An 18,846-nucleotide genomic window follows, 5' to 3' on the forward strand; every position below is an offset into this window, starting at 1 on the left:
CAGCATATAATTTCACTAACGTCTATCAGATAAATAATATTTTCACTAGTAGAAATATATATCTACCGGTGAAAATGTATTCGGATATGATTTTACTGAAATGACATACCTTGAAAAATATTTTCAAGATTGTCAGTGGTTTTGATTTCATTAAAATTCATAGTATTTCATTATTTTTTAACCAAATTCAAGGGGGGGGGACAAATGCCCTCACCTGCCCCACCGAAGACATCCCTGGATCTAAGCCTGTCACTCTAGCAAGTGCACAAGTCGACTAGAAAGTTCCGGAAAGGTGTCAGTCCATTGCAGTAGTAAAATTATATTTATATTAGTGAAAATATAACTTCATAAAAAATACACATTTAGAGAAACATATACATTAGATACTTAAGACAATTGCTTTACCAGACAAAATAATTTAAATACTTACTTATCTCCATATTCTTAAATGATGCAGCAGAACATACTGTAAAAATGTCATATCGTTCAAGTGTAACATTTGCGAGTATTTGTTAAGACAACCAGGACAAACTGAAAAATATAAGACAAAATGTTGCAGACAAAATCAAAACCAGTCTTTATAATTTACCTTGAATCCAATTAGTTTTTTCGTATATATTTCTTAATTAAACGTATTTCGGCTTACTTATTAAATTCAATAAGATCATTGCAGCTCTATATCTATAAATACTTTCGGTGGATATTCTAAATTCTCAGTATTATTTAAATATTTTAACTTGTAATTTTCCTTGTCATGTTTTTCATATGATTAATATAATGAAGTTTCATAATCAAAATTGCATACAGTGTGATTTAGTTGCTCCCATTTTAACTCTTCTTACGAGATACTTTTAAGAACTGCTAGTGATTCGCATTGTACTTCATAAATTTCAGTCAATGCTTTAAAATACTGCTTAGTTTGTACAGGAATGATTAGTCATGCAGTAGTTACCATTTTATTTGAGAATGCATAAACAGGAACCAATCATGCCTTTGTGAAAAGGCAATCAATTAAATTACTCATATGATCATTGAATGCTTTCTCGAGTTTGTGAACCGATCAGCTGCAATATTGCCTATTAAGTGCGGCGCATTAGGTGTCACACACATCACATAACAATCTCAATACACATTTATTCCACGCAGGATATTTAAATTCTGTACTTTAGGGTACTCCCTCGAATATTATTGCTTAACATATCAATGACCAATTTAATATCTGAAAAACAATGAAAAACCAAATGAGAAAATTAAATATGTACATAAAACAAAAAAAGCAGATTACTATGAAAGTTGAAAAGTGCAAATAAAACACCAGTGTATTTTCTCATAATTAGGTTTGTAATTTTAAGCCAAAACTCTTGTATTACAAGATTATCTTCATTTCATCGCATCGCATTTCATGTCGTACAATAACACCTCTAGGTCACTTCATTTAGCATATTAATAATTCACTTTTCAAGGTTAATTATTGCCCCTTCACTCCCAAAATAATACAATAATAATTTTCAATAATTTGTCTTAACTAATGAATCTCTATAGATGGTTTATTCAAATAATCTTCAATAAATGTCTTATGTAAATGTATACGTCTTCATGATTTGTGTATATAATATAATTTGTATAAAAATATGGCATAACAAAATTGTGACTGAAAAAAAAATTTAAAAATCATTGATATATGCTACAATAATAATAACGTCAAAGACCAAATATAATTTAATATCATTGTTCTCAATGCTTTAAGCATTTTGAATATTTATTTTTTAAGATATGTACATATCTATAGAAGATAGGTGTCCAAAACAATTAACTTTATATATAACAATTCACGAATGCAGCGGAAATACTTAAGTATTTATAATCACACCAACATGCAAATCTTATTAACAATTTAAAGCTCATAAACTGTCTGACACAAAAGAGAAAAACAGTCTTATACAAATCAAAACACAGTTGCCAAATAATAATATAAAAAATCAACCATAAAGATACTATAACATTTGAGCAAGTAAGTTTCAAATATAATTTGAGCTAAACAATAAAATAAAAATTTATACCAGATCATTGTATGTGTATGTATGTATGTATGTATGTGTGTTGTGTGTGTATGTGTATGTATACATTACTCAAATTTAATTTGCATGTTTGTATAGCTTTCAATTAGATATTTATATACATATATTTTTGATCTATATGTGTGAAATAAAAATTATTTAGATTCAATGCATTCCGCCGTTACGGCTGTATTATTTTTAGGAGTATTCGTAAACCCTGATGTTAATGGAATATTGGCAAATTTACTATTCTGACTCATATCTAGGGACGATCCGTTGTTTAAAACATTCAGATTATTATAATAGCCGTTTGTGTTGGGATACTGGCCGCTGCCGTTGATGCCCATACTGTTTGGCATTACCCACCCATTGGACGTGACCGGACCTCCACCGCTCATCATCGAATGCATCTTTCTCTGTTGTTGTTGCTGCTGCTGCTGTTGTTGCTGCTGCATGTGCGCGGAGTTCATGTATTGCTGCTGCGGAGACGACTGACTTGATAGCATGTGGTTATTGGCTAACTGTTGCTGCTGTTGCGGCATTACCAGACCGTTTTGGTGGTGAAGTCTATTCGCTTGTTGCTGCTGCTGCTGCTGCTGCTGTTGTTGTTGTTGTTGCTGTTGTTGTTGTTGTTGAAACAGAGACAGCTGCTGTAGCGATGTTGCGTTTGACATTTGTTGCGGGTTTTGTTGCATCATTTTGTTGACGCCGTTCACCATTGTGGGGTTGATCGTCAGAGATTGGTTGAACCTAGCGAAGATCTCCTGCTGTGTGAGCGACTGCGAGTGTGGTACAGGTAGCGGTGGCATCTGCAGCACGTTCTTGGTTTGAGGATAATTATAACTTGCCGACACAATGGCCGGGTCCAACTGTGTCCAATCCGAAATACCCGTTTGAGAATAATCTAAAAGTTCAACAGTAAATTAGTTAACTTATATAATAGGTTGAGCTTAAGACAAATAGAAGTCATTCTTAAAATGAGAAATTTTATTTCACTGAATATATTCAACAATCTTTCACTTTGACTTTTTTACAACAAAAAAAATGTTGAAGTAAAATCATTCAATGATTTTAGCAAAATAACATTGACAAATTAATTTTATGATACAAAATCTCATATAAAGCATCAATAATTACATCCTTACATACAAGACGATAAGAAAAAAAATGCCAATATATATATAGCTGACATTTTGGCAAAACTTTACTATCACTGCCATATTGTAGTTTATATTTTATATAACACCACTTTTTCTATAGTTAAAAATCATTCATTTTCATGTAGAAAAGTGTATAGAATATTTAAAACGGAACATCGACTCGTATACATATCTCATTGACATATTTAATAGATCAATCTAATCATGTTCATATTGAGATCGAGGGATTTCATAGTGTCTTAAATAATGCTATCAAATTTTTTATCATGCCACTACAACTTAATCGAACAAAACCTAAATCTACGTTAATAAAATAATTTAAAAAAATATTGAAATTACTTTGATTAGGTTGTGGGCGCGGAACGCCAATGCCAAACGCATTCATATGCGTAAATCCTGAGGGAGCAGGACGTACCCTCCTGTTCAATCTTTCACTAGATTCAGGGCTATTGCAACAAATATTATCGTTAGAAGTATAACGTAATACGTAATATAATGCATCAACTGATTTAACAACCTAGATTTTGGTTCAGATTGCTGCAGCATTTCGTTGGCCATCATTTCCGCCAGGCCTTTTTGCGTTTCTTTGATGGGATCGAAATCTAAATCGTCGTCGACGATCGACAGCTTGTCCATCGACATGCCGGATTGATCATCATCGTGATTTGGCTGCTGCTGCTGCTGCTGTTGCTGCTGTTGAATATCCAAAATGCTAGATTTTTGCTGTAGAAAGGTATTACCAGATCTTTGATGTATGCCTAAAAAAATGTTTATATATAAGACATTGAGTAAATTTAAAGGAAAACGTTCCGAGTCACTTACTTATATGTCCCGCATCCGTAGAACTCTGTTCCGTTAAACCGTTCTGGAATTGCAAAGGGATACCTAAGTGCTCCTGCCGATTTGCATATTTTCTTAGTAAATGTTGACTTTCGATAAATGCGAGCGACTGCATCGACACAGGCAGCTGTGGTAATTGTTGATTATTAGGGGGTATGATGCAATTGTCTGGTTGAGTCTGCATTCCGTTCCTTTGATTGATCATCGTTTTCAACTGTTGATTCTTATGAAAGTCTGTGAAGAACTTATCCATACTATTTTCGCCTATATACCTTCCTTTCATTGCTAAATTGTCACTAGTGAAACCGTTCGTTAATAGATCACTATCAGAAGGGCCTTGTAACAAGTTTTGATTAGAATGCATTTGTAATCCATAATTTGTTTGCTGCCCGATTCCATCCATTCTCATGCCGTACGTAGGTAGCATGTTGTTACCGTTGGAATAAATACTCATATCGGCGCTTTCAGTATCCACATTATTCATATATTGTTTAATGAAATCGTTCGTCAGGAATTGCCTTCCAACAATTTGATCTAATCGCAAGGACTCGTCGTTCATTTCTCTGAGCATTCGCACGTCCCTATAGTCTGCGGGTAAATTGTTAGCTAACTGATCGTTTACAAACGGAATATTTCTGTTTTCCAGCAGCCTGAAATCTTGCGGTAGATTAGTGTTAAGAGGAATATTGTGCTGCAGCAACTGGTGTCCCATCAGATCGTGGTGTCTCTTCAGCATCAATATCTTGCTCTGTGTGACATTCTTGAGGTCGGCGAGTAAGCTATGTTCGTCGTCGTCGTCTAACAGAGTGTGATCGTTGCCGTCCAACAAATCATGATTATCTAAAAGACTGTGTCTGTCGTCTGCGTCTAATTCTATTTCATCAGATTTTCTTTGCAGCGATGCGTTATTGAATATTTGTTCATGATACTTATCAATCTTTTCTTCTTCGTCGACGGTGTCGCTCTCTTTCCCCGTATCGTTTTCTTTCCCGTTTTCATTGTCTAGATTAGCAGATTTTTTTGCATTATCGTTCATATTTGATTGATTGTTCTTTTCCGATTTAGATTTTTTGCTTGCTTTCTTGCTTTCTTTTGCGGTTTGTCCGTTTTTATTAGATTTGCCGTTACTTTCAGAGTTTTGTTGATTTTTATTATGTTTAGATTTTGAGTTGTTTTGACCGCTTTGATTATTTGTTTGCGGGGATGGTGTGGAACCTAAAATATAATGTTAAAATTGAATAATAAAAAAATAAGATTTTCACAAAAAGTTAACGTATATAAATATAAGAATAAAACCTTGTCGTTGTGTGTCTCTATTGTTAGATGAAGTAGAACTGCTAATAGAATCTGTGACACCCGGAGAATTAGATGTGGGAGACGGATTGAGGCTCGGCCAAGCCTCTTTACTGTTTAGAGAAGAAGATGATGACGAAGAAGATGACGAGGACGATAAAGGCACTCCTGCACCGTTGCCTCCGCCCGGTATGTTTGAACCACTTTTGGACCTAAAATTATATTTTTTAATCAATAAAATAATTGCATTAAATAGTCACCCAAATTATCCACTTACTTAGAATTATTAATATTAATACTAGACGAAGTTACCACAGTTGTTGGAATAAAATTACCCTGACCTATGCCTATAACAAAAATAATCATATATTCTAATATCAAATTAACCAGAATTGCTACAACGACGGATAAAATACTCACTGTTGCTCGGTGAAGTGTCTTTAGTAGTGTTCGAACTTTTGTTGGTCGACGCAGAAACTGTCGTAGAATTGGAAGGGTCTTGCAAGGCTAGTAATTGATTGTGTAGTTTCTTTTCGTATATCTGATGGAGCCCTTGATGCATTTCCTCCTTGGTAAACGAAGCGTTCGAATCGCCCAATTCATGAAGATACATACAGTCCACCTTTGGACAAGGCTGATTTCTCATGAAGTTGGCGCAGTATTTGGTGGTACCGAGACTTCCCTTCAACACCCGACCGTCTATTGTCACGTTGTTTACGTTCTGAATCGCTCTGAGAGCATCAGCACTACTCACATAAGTTACGTAGGCTGACGCCGATGGACCCTAAAATTATAAACAATTTTAAAAAAAATTGAAACATATTATATTAATCGGTAATTATGAAAAACACTGACCTGTGAACCAGCGTATGCAGTACTATGATTTATTACTACCTTATGAATTTTACCATATTTACCAAAATATTCCTGTTTTTTCAGTATCTAAAAAGTAACAGAAAGATTAGTATAAGAACAACAAGAAAACAATATGTTCATATAAAAGATCGTTACCTCTGGATCGGCAAGTCTAACAGGCAGTCCTACTACAAATACCAAGTTCTTTTGTACGACTCGTACGCTACTTAATTGTCGTCGGCTTTCTAACGTTTTATTGCGCCGTTGTTGTTCACGTGCGCGTTTTTCTGTTTTCATAGCCGCAACCTATCGATAATCGTTAAAAATAAATAAATATAAAAATACATGTCATATAAAATAAATACACATATGCATATAAAACTAGCCTGCTCCTGTGATAAAGGTGTAAAATCTGCAGGATTTTCAGGATACGCTTTTCGACACGCTGGACATAGTCCATTCTCGCCTTCTCTAATTCGATTCCAACAAAATCTACAAATCTGAACAAAATAATAATGTAACGATTACATTGAACTTTAGTCTAATATAAAGTATTGTAATACCTGATATCCACATGTACATGGATAAAAATTTAAATCGTCTACTTCCAACGGTTCCATACATAGTGGACACTCCTGAAATTTTAATGAATAAAAATCAATACATCAGATAAGAACGAATGCTTGAATTATAAACGCGGATAATTTTGTACCTGCTCCTCACCGCTCTGGTTCAAAACAGACATCGTTTCAGTCTGCCAGACGACGAGACTAATCGAAATGTTTCAATTACAGAGCGACCAAGGTATCGTGCTATTTAGAGAAAGAATTGACAATTGCTATGGAGAGTATATGACCGAATCACTTCAACACCTGAAATTGAAAAAAAAACATAATAAACATTAGTAGGAAAGATTTTTTCACATTGGTCAAAGTCAATAATTTACAACAATAAAAATTAAAAAGTGATAAAAATGCTTTCTGTAAAATTGCGAACGACATAAACAATCTCTTATCTTATTAACGTTGTTAAAAATAAACAATAAAAATTTAACTGTCACACGTAGTAGCAAACCTGCGGAAAGGCCTAAAGGTGAGTGTTGTTATTGGACACTTAATCACTGATTATTTATAAATATGCAGAGATAAAATCGTAAATAACAATAATAAAAAACAATGTGTTAATCAGAGATAACTAATCAATTATTGTTAAGAATATAAAGTTATTTATAAATAAAATAATCAATCTTTTATCAATACAAATTATTGGAAAGCTCCTTGCAGTTAAATAAATTGGATCAGATGTTTCATTAATGCAAAAATGTATTTATGCATTTATAAAAAAACTACGTCACACCGTAAATGTCACAAAAACATATTGTGTCAACAAATACAACATGTCAACATTGAAACACTATTGGTTTCAAAATATTGGACAGAACACAGAAATATAGACACATATACAAACTATGGTGTGACTCAGTCGATGCGGAAATTCAGTGTGATAACAATAACAATGAATGAACAATATAAGCAAAATAAAGCATAGCAAATCACAATGTGTATGACGTAAAAAAATCGTGATAAATTAATCAGTAAATGACTACAAGAATCAATTTATTCCAAAAAAATATTAAGAAAGAGACTGATGAATAATTTCAAAGCTTTGGCATTTCAGTTAGATTTTATCATCTTATAATTTGAAACATACTGTACATTTTATGGACACTAACGTCAGAAAGACAGGTGACGAAAACTATTTTGATGATGTGAGTCAATCAAATAAAAGTACGAAATAAATAGAACAATACGATTGTGAAAGTTGCATTTCTTGTCTTCTCAGCTATTAAAATATACTAGCTGTCGGTACCTCACTATCGTGAGGTACCGATAGCTAGCGAGTGTGCGAATACCGGACCCTCAACTTTTTGGGTTTTAAATATAATTTTTGCTTCGTTCTGATTTTTAAAAATATTTTTTAAAATTTAATGGTTCAAATTGGACATTACTATTTAGGATTTTCAATGATAGACAAAATAGTTCAATCTATAAAAAAACTACTTAAGATTTTCAATTCATTTGAAAATAGGTTTACAACTTGACTAAATATTTCCAGAAGAAAACATTTTATATTATTTATTAGATTTACAACGTTAGATTTTATCGTTATATTGAAACTTAAATATTTAATGATAAATCTAAATATTGTATATCATTTATGAATAGGTTTAAAACTTGGCTAGATAATAATAAATTAAAAATTGTGCTATGAAATTTCAATACAGCGAAGCTCACGGAACCAATGAATAAATTTTGGTATACTGAAAATTCGTTATATTGAACGTAAGGAAGATGATATATTTTATTTTTAATTATCACATTACTACAACATCGAAATAACCTCTTATAAGGTTGACAGATAGTTTTTTGCCCATTTTTAAGGATACTGTATGAAACAATAAAATTTGTGAAAAAAATGTTTTATAAAAAAAGTTTGAGGGTCAGCGAAACACCTGTAATGTCGCTTTTGAACACATCTGTCACACACCACGTCAAGAACGAACTGAATTTGGAGAAATATTGTGTAAAGTTGCAACGTCATTCTTAAATTCGGATCAAAATATTTCGTTATACTGAGATCAGTCTTCGTTATAATGAAAACATTTTGTATGCAAGTTTTTCGGGGACAAATTAAAGATTCGTTATACTGGGAATTTTGTTATTTCGGTATTCGTTACAAATAGATTTCGTTGTAATATTTTTTAAAATAGATTTGTAACTTTACTAAATATTATTAAAACAAAAAAATATTAAAATGTTTTCAACATAAAAAATAATATTAAAACGTAACATTTTGTATCATTTAAAAGTAGGTTTACAGTTAAATAAATAATAATAATAATAAATAGCATCGGTTACACATCCGCTCAAAAATATTACTGATATGAAAAAATATTTTGTTACACCTTACTAACGCTACAACACAATCGATCATATATAGTTAGTGCAATGTGAGTGATTATAAATCATTGATTGTGTTTTAGCGTATTTTATGTGTTTGAGTGCCAGTTTTAACGCTGCATAACACAATTATATCATAAATTTAAATTTTCGTAATAAAAAAGTTTTTTGGTGACATCATAAGTTACTTTATAATTTAAAAAAAATATTTCTATGTTTTATGTGTAAATATAAAAGTCAATTTTTAATTACATTTACTAATGAGAAAGAAACAATAAACTAAAGATATCAAGCACCTAATCTGTTACTTTACACCAAAAGTGCGTTTTAAAAATATTAATAATTTTGAAACCTTTGTCTTTTTTGATTAAAAAATATTTTGATTTACATATTTTTTAAAGTAAATGTTTTTCTGCGCAGCATTATATATTTTAATAATTAATGAGTGTAAAAAGTTTTCACTATATTTAAAATTAATAATAAACTAATGATATTTAAAATCTATAATAAATTAATAATATTTAAAATCCATAATAAAATAAAAAATATTTTTAATGTTGAAAAAAATATTTTGAATAAATCTTGAAATTTTATTCTGAAACTTTTAATTTAAAAAATATTTAAATTAGTGTTATACATTTTTGTGTAGTTTACTTTCAAAGGCGTCAGTAAGAGGGATTTTTGCAATACTGTGCGCTTAGTAGTTGGTTGGTAATGAATAGTACTTATTTTGAAACTTTGCCCCTTTTTGTTTAAAATATTTTTTTAAGCAAAGTTTTAAAAATTCTCTAAAAACTAAAACTTTAAATTGCCAACGTTCGCCAAAATTTAGGTAAATATTTTTTCTGTATAGAGAAGCTAATACATATCCACATTATTTATATTATATTTTAAATCTATAAACTAAAAAAATATTTTAAAAAACATTTTTTTTGTATTTGATGATTTTTATACATATTTTAATAAATTTTATACAATTTAAATCGTTAAAATAAATTTCGCTCGTTAAAATCAATTTCGCTCGTTAAAATCAATTTAGTTCGTTCTCAAGCGCGGGACTTCCCAAATTTGCTTTGACAGTTCTTCTGTCATCTGGCGAGAAATATGTTATAATTGCGGCATTTTTGTTACAAAGTGACAATTGAAGATGATTCAAGTGATGCAGCATTTGAAATTATAGACAAAACTATAAATTGCGGGTGTGCCAGTAAGTGTTTAGTTATAAATGAATAATATAACACGGTTATTCTAACAAAATTACTATTGACTTTCCAGGATCTAATATTAAAAGACAAACAGCGGTGATTTGGCAATTAAAGGTATACATACCGAAGTTAATTAAACATATTACAATGCTAGTAATAATAAAAAATATATGACATATTGTGACAATTTTGTAGAAGATGAAAAGATGCCAATCTACGTGTTTAATCCTCTACAGTACATCCATCAATTGTGTTCTTTGGTTGTCGTTTAAATTTAATTTATGGATTATATTAGTAGTAATAATGTGTTCAATGTTTACTCTTGATAGGAGTCTTATTGTTTTTTAATTATTTTTCAGAAGCAATGATGGAACAATTTGATGACCTATATGGCTACAACGTAGAATTGGTATATATAAACAAAGAGTTAATCTTCTCATGTTGAAGTCACTGTCAGCAAGTATTATCTTTTTATAAAGAACATACTACATAAGTTTGATGTAACTGAATATCTTAAATTTGGCTATTCAGAAAGAGGAATGATGGCACAGAATAAAAATTGTACATATTTTGCCACATCGGAATTAAAAATAACCCACTCTTAGATATTTTGGCTATCGATTATTCCAGGTATGCAATCACATATTTATAATCATTGTAAAATGTCGTTTATTAGATAACATCCAAGAAACTACACATTTATAAGCTGTCCGACAGCGCCGATTTGATCGACATTAACTTTCAATCCTCACATACTAAGGATATATTACACGTTCATGTTTAAAACATAACTGGTTAATTTAAAATTCTTAAAATCTAACGTATATATGTATTAAATCGGAAAGCAATGATAATGTTTATGTAATATAAAAGTAAAACTCACTTTTCGGCCTCGGAGCCCGGCGACGGGATTTCAAAATTTGAAGATTTCATTACAAAGATTGTTTTATGATTGTTTATCTAATTTAATCAATGTATTCTTCTTATTCTCAACACATTATGTATATATTTAATTTTCATAGTTATAACACACCTAGTTAATTTGCAATCCGATTATTTATAAAAGCAAAAACTCACTTTTAGGACTCGGAGCCCGTCGCCGGGAATTCAAAATTTGAAAATTTCATTACGAAGATTATTTTATGATTGTTTATCTAGTTTAATCAATGTATTCTTCTAATCCTCAACACATTATGTATATATTTCATTTTTATTCAGTCAAATGACGAATTAATGAAAATTATTGTCGCGTAGCAAAATTTTATTATTAAATAAAATAATTATTCAAAAGTGTTGTCAAGGTACTATCTATTTGAATTTGAATGCTTATTTTTCATTGGTCGACGCTATTTGAATATTTGAATGCTTATTTTTGATTGGTCGAAACAACAGAACGCATTACCGGCGGCTCGAAAATCAATCGGAACAAATTCAATTTTAATTTTTATTATTATTTATTATTATAATTAAATATATTTCCTTTGTTTACGTGTATTGTTACACACTGTTAATACAAAGCGATACGATTTACAGAGTAGATAATTGAACGGAGAATGTTTCGTTTAAAGTTATGCGCGTCCGGATACGGAAGCGACGGCGGAAGCGACGGCTTAGAACAATTATATATAAGATGTTTTAATCAGTAAATACATTAAAATATTTATGTTTAGAATACATACATTTTAAACACAAATAATTATTGCTTTAAAAATGATTACAAACACTTATATTGTATTAAATATTAAATAGTTATTAACATGTGTGCATTGTAATAATTTGAATTTGTTTTATCTTGAAATTGATAATGAATTATCTGGGTTTTATATGGAAAATATTTTCGCCAAAATGCAATAGTTGAGTCATAATAATTCAAATTATAACCTTAAAATGAACAAGCTTTTCCATAATTACTTAGCAATTATACAGAGAAAGATTTAAAATGACTTGTTAAGGTTCAAATAAGATTTTTTCACTACCCTTTATAACAAAATCGGGTATGTATAGTTTGAATTTTGAATGATTATAAATAAGACTAATGAAATGGTCATAATATCAATAAATTAATAGTACAACTTATTGTTAATTAATATTATAACGATATTTCATTTGAATAAGGATTGTGATAAAAAGGGTTTTTATAATAAAAAAATTGCTTAAAATGATGTGGCAAAATTAACCAAAAAAAGGAGAATGCTACATTTCTCTATCTTTTTCATTATTTAGTCATAGTTCACCAGCGTTTTATTTCATAATTTATATTTATCGGCATATTGTTTCTCTTCCCAATTAATTGTTCAATATATTGTGGTGCTTTACCATATTGATATATCGTCTTAAAAATAGGCATACTAATTTAGCAATGCATATTGATATTGGCGCATTGGTTACACATTAGCTGCATTTCTAGTTAGAAATCATCGATCGATTGAATAAGTGCTGCATTACCTATGTTTTAATACCTCGTTACATTTGAAAATGAGATAAATATCAAACATTGGTACAATTGGTATGAAATCTACCACTGTGAAATTTGAACAAGGCCTTCAAAAAATCTGGAGAAAACTTTGAAGACAAACTTCTTTAACAAACAATCTACGTATGAGTTGCGATGTCAAAAGAAAGCCAATTGAATGTTAAAATGTTGGTAGAACAGACGGGCTTGGATAAATTAAATTTGATAAAAAAATATGTACCTAACTGGTGCCACAAATTTGGCTCATAATTGAGCCAAATTTCATCAATAAAATAATAGAAGTAAAATGAATAGATTGACGTCAAGAGGTATAACAATATGGCTTTTAACTCTGACAAAAATAACATTTTAATTAAAATTCACCCTCCAATGGTATAACACCCCATATTTATTTTAAAAATAAATACGTATAATGGCAGTTTTTAATTAATTATTCATAGAATTTTATTTTGTAAGGTTTTATTTTTATAATTGACTTATTTTTATTATATATAAAAAAATATTATTTTTATTCTTTACTCCTTGAGTTATTTATGGTGTATATTGTGAAAAACCAATAAAGAAGTCGGGGATTTTTCAATATATTTGGTAAAAATAGTAGACTTTTTGATGTCTCAAAGCAAGTTAAATATAATTTTAAGCCAATTTCTCTAATTATTTTAAGGTTCGTGAATATGGAAAATCATTGTACGTATAAATATGTTTTTGGAAACAGCAGCAGCGTTTATATCGCTTTTCATCTTCGAAAACATGACCTCAAAAAACGTTAATATACTTTTTTTCTGAAATTCACCAACAGTCCCTGAGCAAAGAATAACCATTTATTCATTGCTACTGTTAGTTCAGATATAAAGCCTGAGAAGTGAATATCGTACGGCATTTCGGAGAGAAATAACAGCAGTTTTCTCCAAAACATGTATCCATTTCGATTCCTCAACTAAAAAAGGTTTGTATTTGCGTTTGTAGGAATATTTAAGAAGAAACACGTAAATTATTAACATAAAATATAAGAGAGTTGAATTTAACTTAATTCTAAGACTAAATGCTATAATGTTAAAAAAAACATCAGTTTCAATAAATAACTAAAAACACATTTAATAATATCTGCCGTGTTCACCTGATATTGAACTTTTGAATAAATTGAATATGTCCAAATTTACTTGGACATATTACATATTATGAAAAACTACCATAGTTTTAGAGGATTTTAAAATACACCGAATCTGTAGACAAAGATTACAGATAACAGTGGAAATTATTTTTTTAGAATTGAACTATCAGGATCATCCCTTAACTGTGAGATTAAACTTGTCGCAAATACTTGTACCAAGCCTGCGAAGCGAAGCGGGGGACAATCGTACCCCTTTTTATGTTTTTTGTTATAGATTTTTAATTACTAATATTAATAAAAAGTTACAAATATATTGTGATGGTTTCTCATCATTTTTTAGTATTAAAGAATAAGCGGAAATTTAATTTTGGGATTGTATGTCCCAAAAAAATACAAAGCCAGAATGATTTTGCATTACAATAGTACCAAGGGAGGTGTTGACACACAATAAAATGACCTAATCCTATTGTTGCTTTAGGTCAACAAGAAGGCTATTTAAGATGATTATGGAGGTCAAAAATATGCTTAAAAAATCATGAATGGAAGATCGAAGACCATAGCCGAAAACGAGTATTCATAAGGGAATTGACAATAGATCTGGGGTCCAGTCATATCCTTATTTATATAGAGCATTTTTCCTAACTTCTGTCCGCTATGTGTTAAAAGTGTAATAAAATTAACTGCTATAAGTATACGCAACTTGTTAAGAAGTCGTGTTGGTGTTATATTAGCGGTATTTTAGGCGGATTAGAGATTTATAAATGGACTTAAATAAAGGAAAATTTATCAGAAGACGTTTGAAACTAGAACTGATGCAAAACAACTGCTATAAAGTATTTTTACTTTCAATTTCATTGTTTTGCTTAATTTCTGGGACGTTATTTAAAAAAAATAGAGTTTAAAGCGATTGCAAGATACTACTGTAAATTTCACAGAAACAAAAACTTGAATTGAAATCGTTCAAACTCTATGATGAAATATGCGAAAATGTTGTTAAAATATCATAAATAAAATGCACAGATTGGGGAATAAAAATTTAAAAAGAATTAGGCGAAGTGTTAATTTTTAACGATTTTAAAGACCTAAATAAAAAGTTTGGATTTCTGTTGGGCATTGAAAATCTTCTTTCTAAAACAGATACAAATGAATTATGGCAAAATTGTAAAAAAAATAGGAATTTCAGGAATTGTTCATAGAAATCAATGACTAAAATGGTGCCTACTACTACTACTCCTCATTATGAAGTATTACAGAAAACTCATTTGGGTCCTCTTACTTTTATTGTATCATGCAGATGATGTATTTACAAATCTTCCCATTTCACTGGAGTAGCAATTGCAAGTTGTGAGCGATCATTCAGCGAGTTAAAGCTTATTTTGACATATGTGCGACCTTCAATGGGTCAAGATCGACTTAGTAATTTTGTGCTTCTTAACATTGAAAAAGAAACATCAGAAAAAACTGATTTTGATTGTGTGATTGATCAGTTTGCATCAACAAAATAAGAAAAAAATAATTTTTAATAAACTGTATATATTTATTTTTTCTTTAATAAGCTGTAAGTTTTTTAACTAAGTTTAGTGTTAGCCTTAGTGTATTTGCCATTTTATGAATGATTTATTTTGCTGTTATCAGATCTTTATGAGTTTCAACTTGATCATAATGCGAAAATATCTGTTAAAAACACCTGTAATGCAACAGACAGGAATGCCGTTCAATTTAGACGTGGCTCTAAAAAATTCGTTCCGGGAATTCGTTAGTGAGGATATTAGGACTGCCATCTAAGCAGCTCCGAATTTAACTATACAGAAGCTAGCACAAAAGCTCACCGTATCGCCTACATCAGCTCAAAGATTTAAACGGTTAGGAGGGGTGATTTGCATCTCATAAATTGTTAAAATAAAACCTCACACAACGAATCTTAATATGCCAATAATTCAAGATTCTAAAAATACTTTTGAGTCGAATTGTTACTGAAAATGAGAAGTGAATTCTTTATTTTAACACGTGATATAAAAGGTTGTGGTTGGGCGCCAATTAATCCCCAATTCCAACCCCGAGATTATACATGTATAAGATGATGTGCATTTGGTGGGATATAAAGGGCATAATTTAATGAGTTATTGAATTATAGGCAGACAATTACGACAAGCACATAGTGCGCTCAGCTAATTCGTTTAAAAGCGACTCAGACCTTCCCTTATGAATTAAAAAAGGGTAATTTCATACCAAGATAGCTCTCACCCTCATGTGTCCAAGAAGACGATAGAAAAAATCAACAGATTTTCTTTGGAACTCCTTTCTCACCCACCGTATTTAATACATTTGTAAAGAATTTATTGCTTGCAAAAATACATTATTTTTCTAATCAGATATAAAACAAATTGATTAATATGTGGAGAATAATTGTAGAAAAAGATTTTAAATTTTAACTCATTTAATCTGCACCTTGAAAAACGCATACTAATGGAACAACCTGATATATGATTGAGTGGACAATTATTTACAAAACTTCTTCTATCTGCTTAAAAGACTTCCTAGTGGTTATGGATAATGTTCGGTAATTGTATTTAAAATCGTTTTTTTCTATGATTAGCCTGATAAATATTGTATTTATTGTTGAAAGTTTTTAACCATATATTCGATTATTTTGCCATGAAAATTTATGTTAAGGAATTTTCACATAATGGATGTATTCAAAAGTTGTGAAAAGGATAATTTAAAACAAGGGTCATAGCACTATTCTAGCTATGACTGTTGCACAAAAGACATTGTTATAAGAAAAGTAACAGGCAATAACATAGTCTGTTTTGAGAACAATTTAAATGAACAATATATATTTATACATACAATAATTGTTCCATAAAACAAATGGTTTGTGCATTACTGTTGGACTGATTGATCAGAACAGTGTGAACACCCCATGAATAATTCTCTGCAACGAATCCTTTTCCGAAGAAAAAATCCAAAAATGAACCTTTCAAAATGCACAAATAATTCGTTTTATGGAACAAAGTATTTATTTAAATGCACATATCTCTTAAAATAATTTCCTGTTAAATCGCCCCAACGTATCGCATTGACAGAAAGGGTCAAGAATAAGAGTGAAGTACCTCTCGCAACACTTCCATATGGAACTTTACGATAAATTATGACTTTGGATAGACGAGTTCTGACAAGTATTGACTGAGACGACTAAGAAGACAAACCTGGTCCAGCTGAGAAGAAATCACATATCCAAGTATTCAACAACGACATCAACGCCTATCTATACTATTACACAAATTATATGTTATAAATAAGACCAGTGAGTCGATTTGTTTTCTTCTAAATGTCAGTAAAAAAGTTTTTATTGAATTTCCCAGAGATTAGCACATATTGAGTGATTGAAATTAAAAAATGAGCCCAGGCGCTCGAGCTGTAGAAACTTATCGGTCCATATGGAATCTATTTTTAAGACACGGTTGTGAAACATTTGCTGTATTTTTCTATTCTAGAAGTTTACTACACATATTAGTTTTAGTCGATTTGTTGACAGCGAAAGTACTTTCAAACATGACTGTGACGCTTTTAGTGATATTTATAGTGATTAGCAATGTGTTAAATATAAATTGCACAATATAGAATAAGTATAAGCAAGTAATAAGTCGTCGTTAGAAAAATTGCGTAAAAGTGATATGTGGCAAACCTAACCTAACAAAGGAAAAGTTGACATTTAGCTGTCATTCGGATTATCGACTGGCAGTTGCAGCGGTCGTGCATAATATATTAAAAAAAAAAAAAGAAAGGAATCGTATCGGATTAATTGGCCATAGACAAGTTATTACCGTCCATCAAATTTGAATCATCTCTAATTGCGAAACGGGCGAAGGGTGCAATATGCAACATTAACCCGTCGCACTAATTAATCGATAGTCGAAATCGGTATTTATAATTTTTCAGTACGCAACGACGACGCGCGAACGGCGTTCGTTCGCGGCGCTTCGGCGCAAGATGCGATATGGGAGATGCGAGGAAAACAAAAGGCGTTTCGCGAACGTCAAAGGCGCCATGTTAAAATCGGAACGTGTCAATTCGGACGGCGGACGGCGGACGGCGGACGGCGAACGGCGGAAGGCGAGCGAAGAGATGCGGAAAGTCGGATTCGTGCGAAATCGGATGACGCACGGCCGTCGCGTTTGACAGTACGTCGCGCCCGTTACTCAATAAAGGTTTTATATGAGAAATATTTTTGGATTCTCGAGCGATGACAAAGGGGGGCGTCGGACGAGCGGCGCCCCGCTGATGACGCTCCGGCGCGCGCGGCTGGGGCTCCGGGAGCGTACGCCTCACCTGTTGGGCGCGGGGTTCGGGGGCTCGGGGCGACGGACACCTCGACCGAGCGACACTACACCGACGTCGCACCATAGACAACTGCCAGCACCCGCTCCAACGCTCAACCGATGACCCCGATCTCGCGTTGGCGCACTACGCACCTCCGATAAATTCAAATAAAATTCTATACACATTATCAATTTTTAAATAAACCAATATACAATTTTTAAATAGACCAAAACAAAAACATTTAAATAGAATATATTTTATTTTCACCTTAGCGATTACCTTCAAGCAGAATAATGCTTTACCGAAATGATGGTGATGAAGCAATTAGACACAGAAGATGTTTATCGAATGATATACAGTTAAGTTACATGATAAACTATGATCAGAGACCGCTAGTAGTCGTTTTCGTATCTGTTGCTCTTCGCCCCCGTCACGTCAGTTTTACCAGAGTGCCGCCAAGTTTCGGCCATAGTGAATAATCGGGCTCCCCACAATGTTTAATATTTTATTATACCCACCGATAATCATTGCGTCTAAATTAGCAGTGTAATACCGGTTAAAAATATCAC

General features: G+C 31.5%; 1 protein-coding gene across 2 annotated transcripts; it reads right to left on the bottom strand.

Annotated features, from left to right (window-relative positions):
* Positions 1–1,322: 1,322 nt before the first annotated feature.
* On the bottom strand, positions 1,323–18,369 carry Cnot4 (CCR4-NOT transcription complex subunit 4). Of its 2 annotated transcripts, none has more exons than XM_088194278.1 (13): positions 18,287–18,369; positions 6,918–7,077; positions 6,769–6,840; positions 6,592–6,705; positions 6,362–6,511; positions 6,206–6,292; positions 5,771–6,134; positions 5,628–5,697; positions 5,354–5,562; positions 4,040–5,272; positions 3,735–3,975; positions 3,557–3,663; positions 1,323–2,961 (listed from the first exon to the last, which is right to left on the bottom strand). In XM_088194278.1, exons 2-13 carry the CDS (start codon positions 6,948–6,950, stop codon positions 2,213–2,215), a joined length of 3,429 nt encoding a protein of 1,142 aa, XP_088050404.1. In that variant the 5' UTR covers positions 6,951–7,077; positions 18,287–18,369; the 3' UTR covers positions 1,323–2,212. The 2 variants fall into 2 exon arrangements, with proteins under 2 accessions (XP_088050404.1, XP_088050405.1); XM_088194279.1 differs by having other exon boundaries at positions 17,164–18,369.
* Positions 18,370–18,846: the final 477 nt, after the last annotated feature.

This window comes from Plectrocnemia conspersa, unplaced genomic scaffold (genome assembly GCF_051122295.1).
Source record: "Plectrocnemia conspersa isolate PC_06_02 unplaced genomic scaffold, ASM5112229v1 ptg000010l, whole genome shotgun sequence".
Taxonomy (NCBI): Eukaryota; Metazoa; Arthropoda; class Insecta; order Trichoptera; family Polycentropodidae; genus Plectrocnemia; species Plectrocnemia conspersa.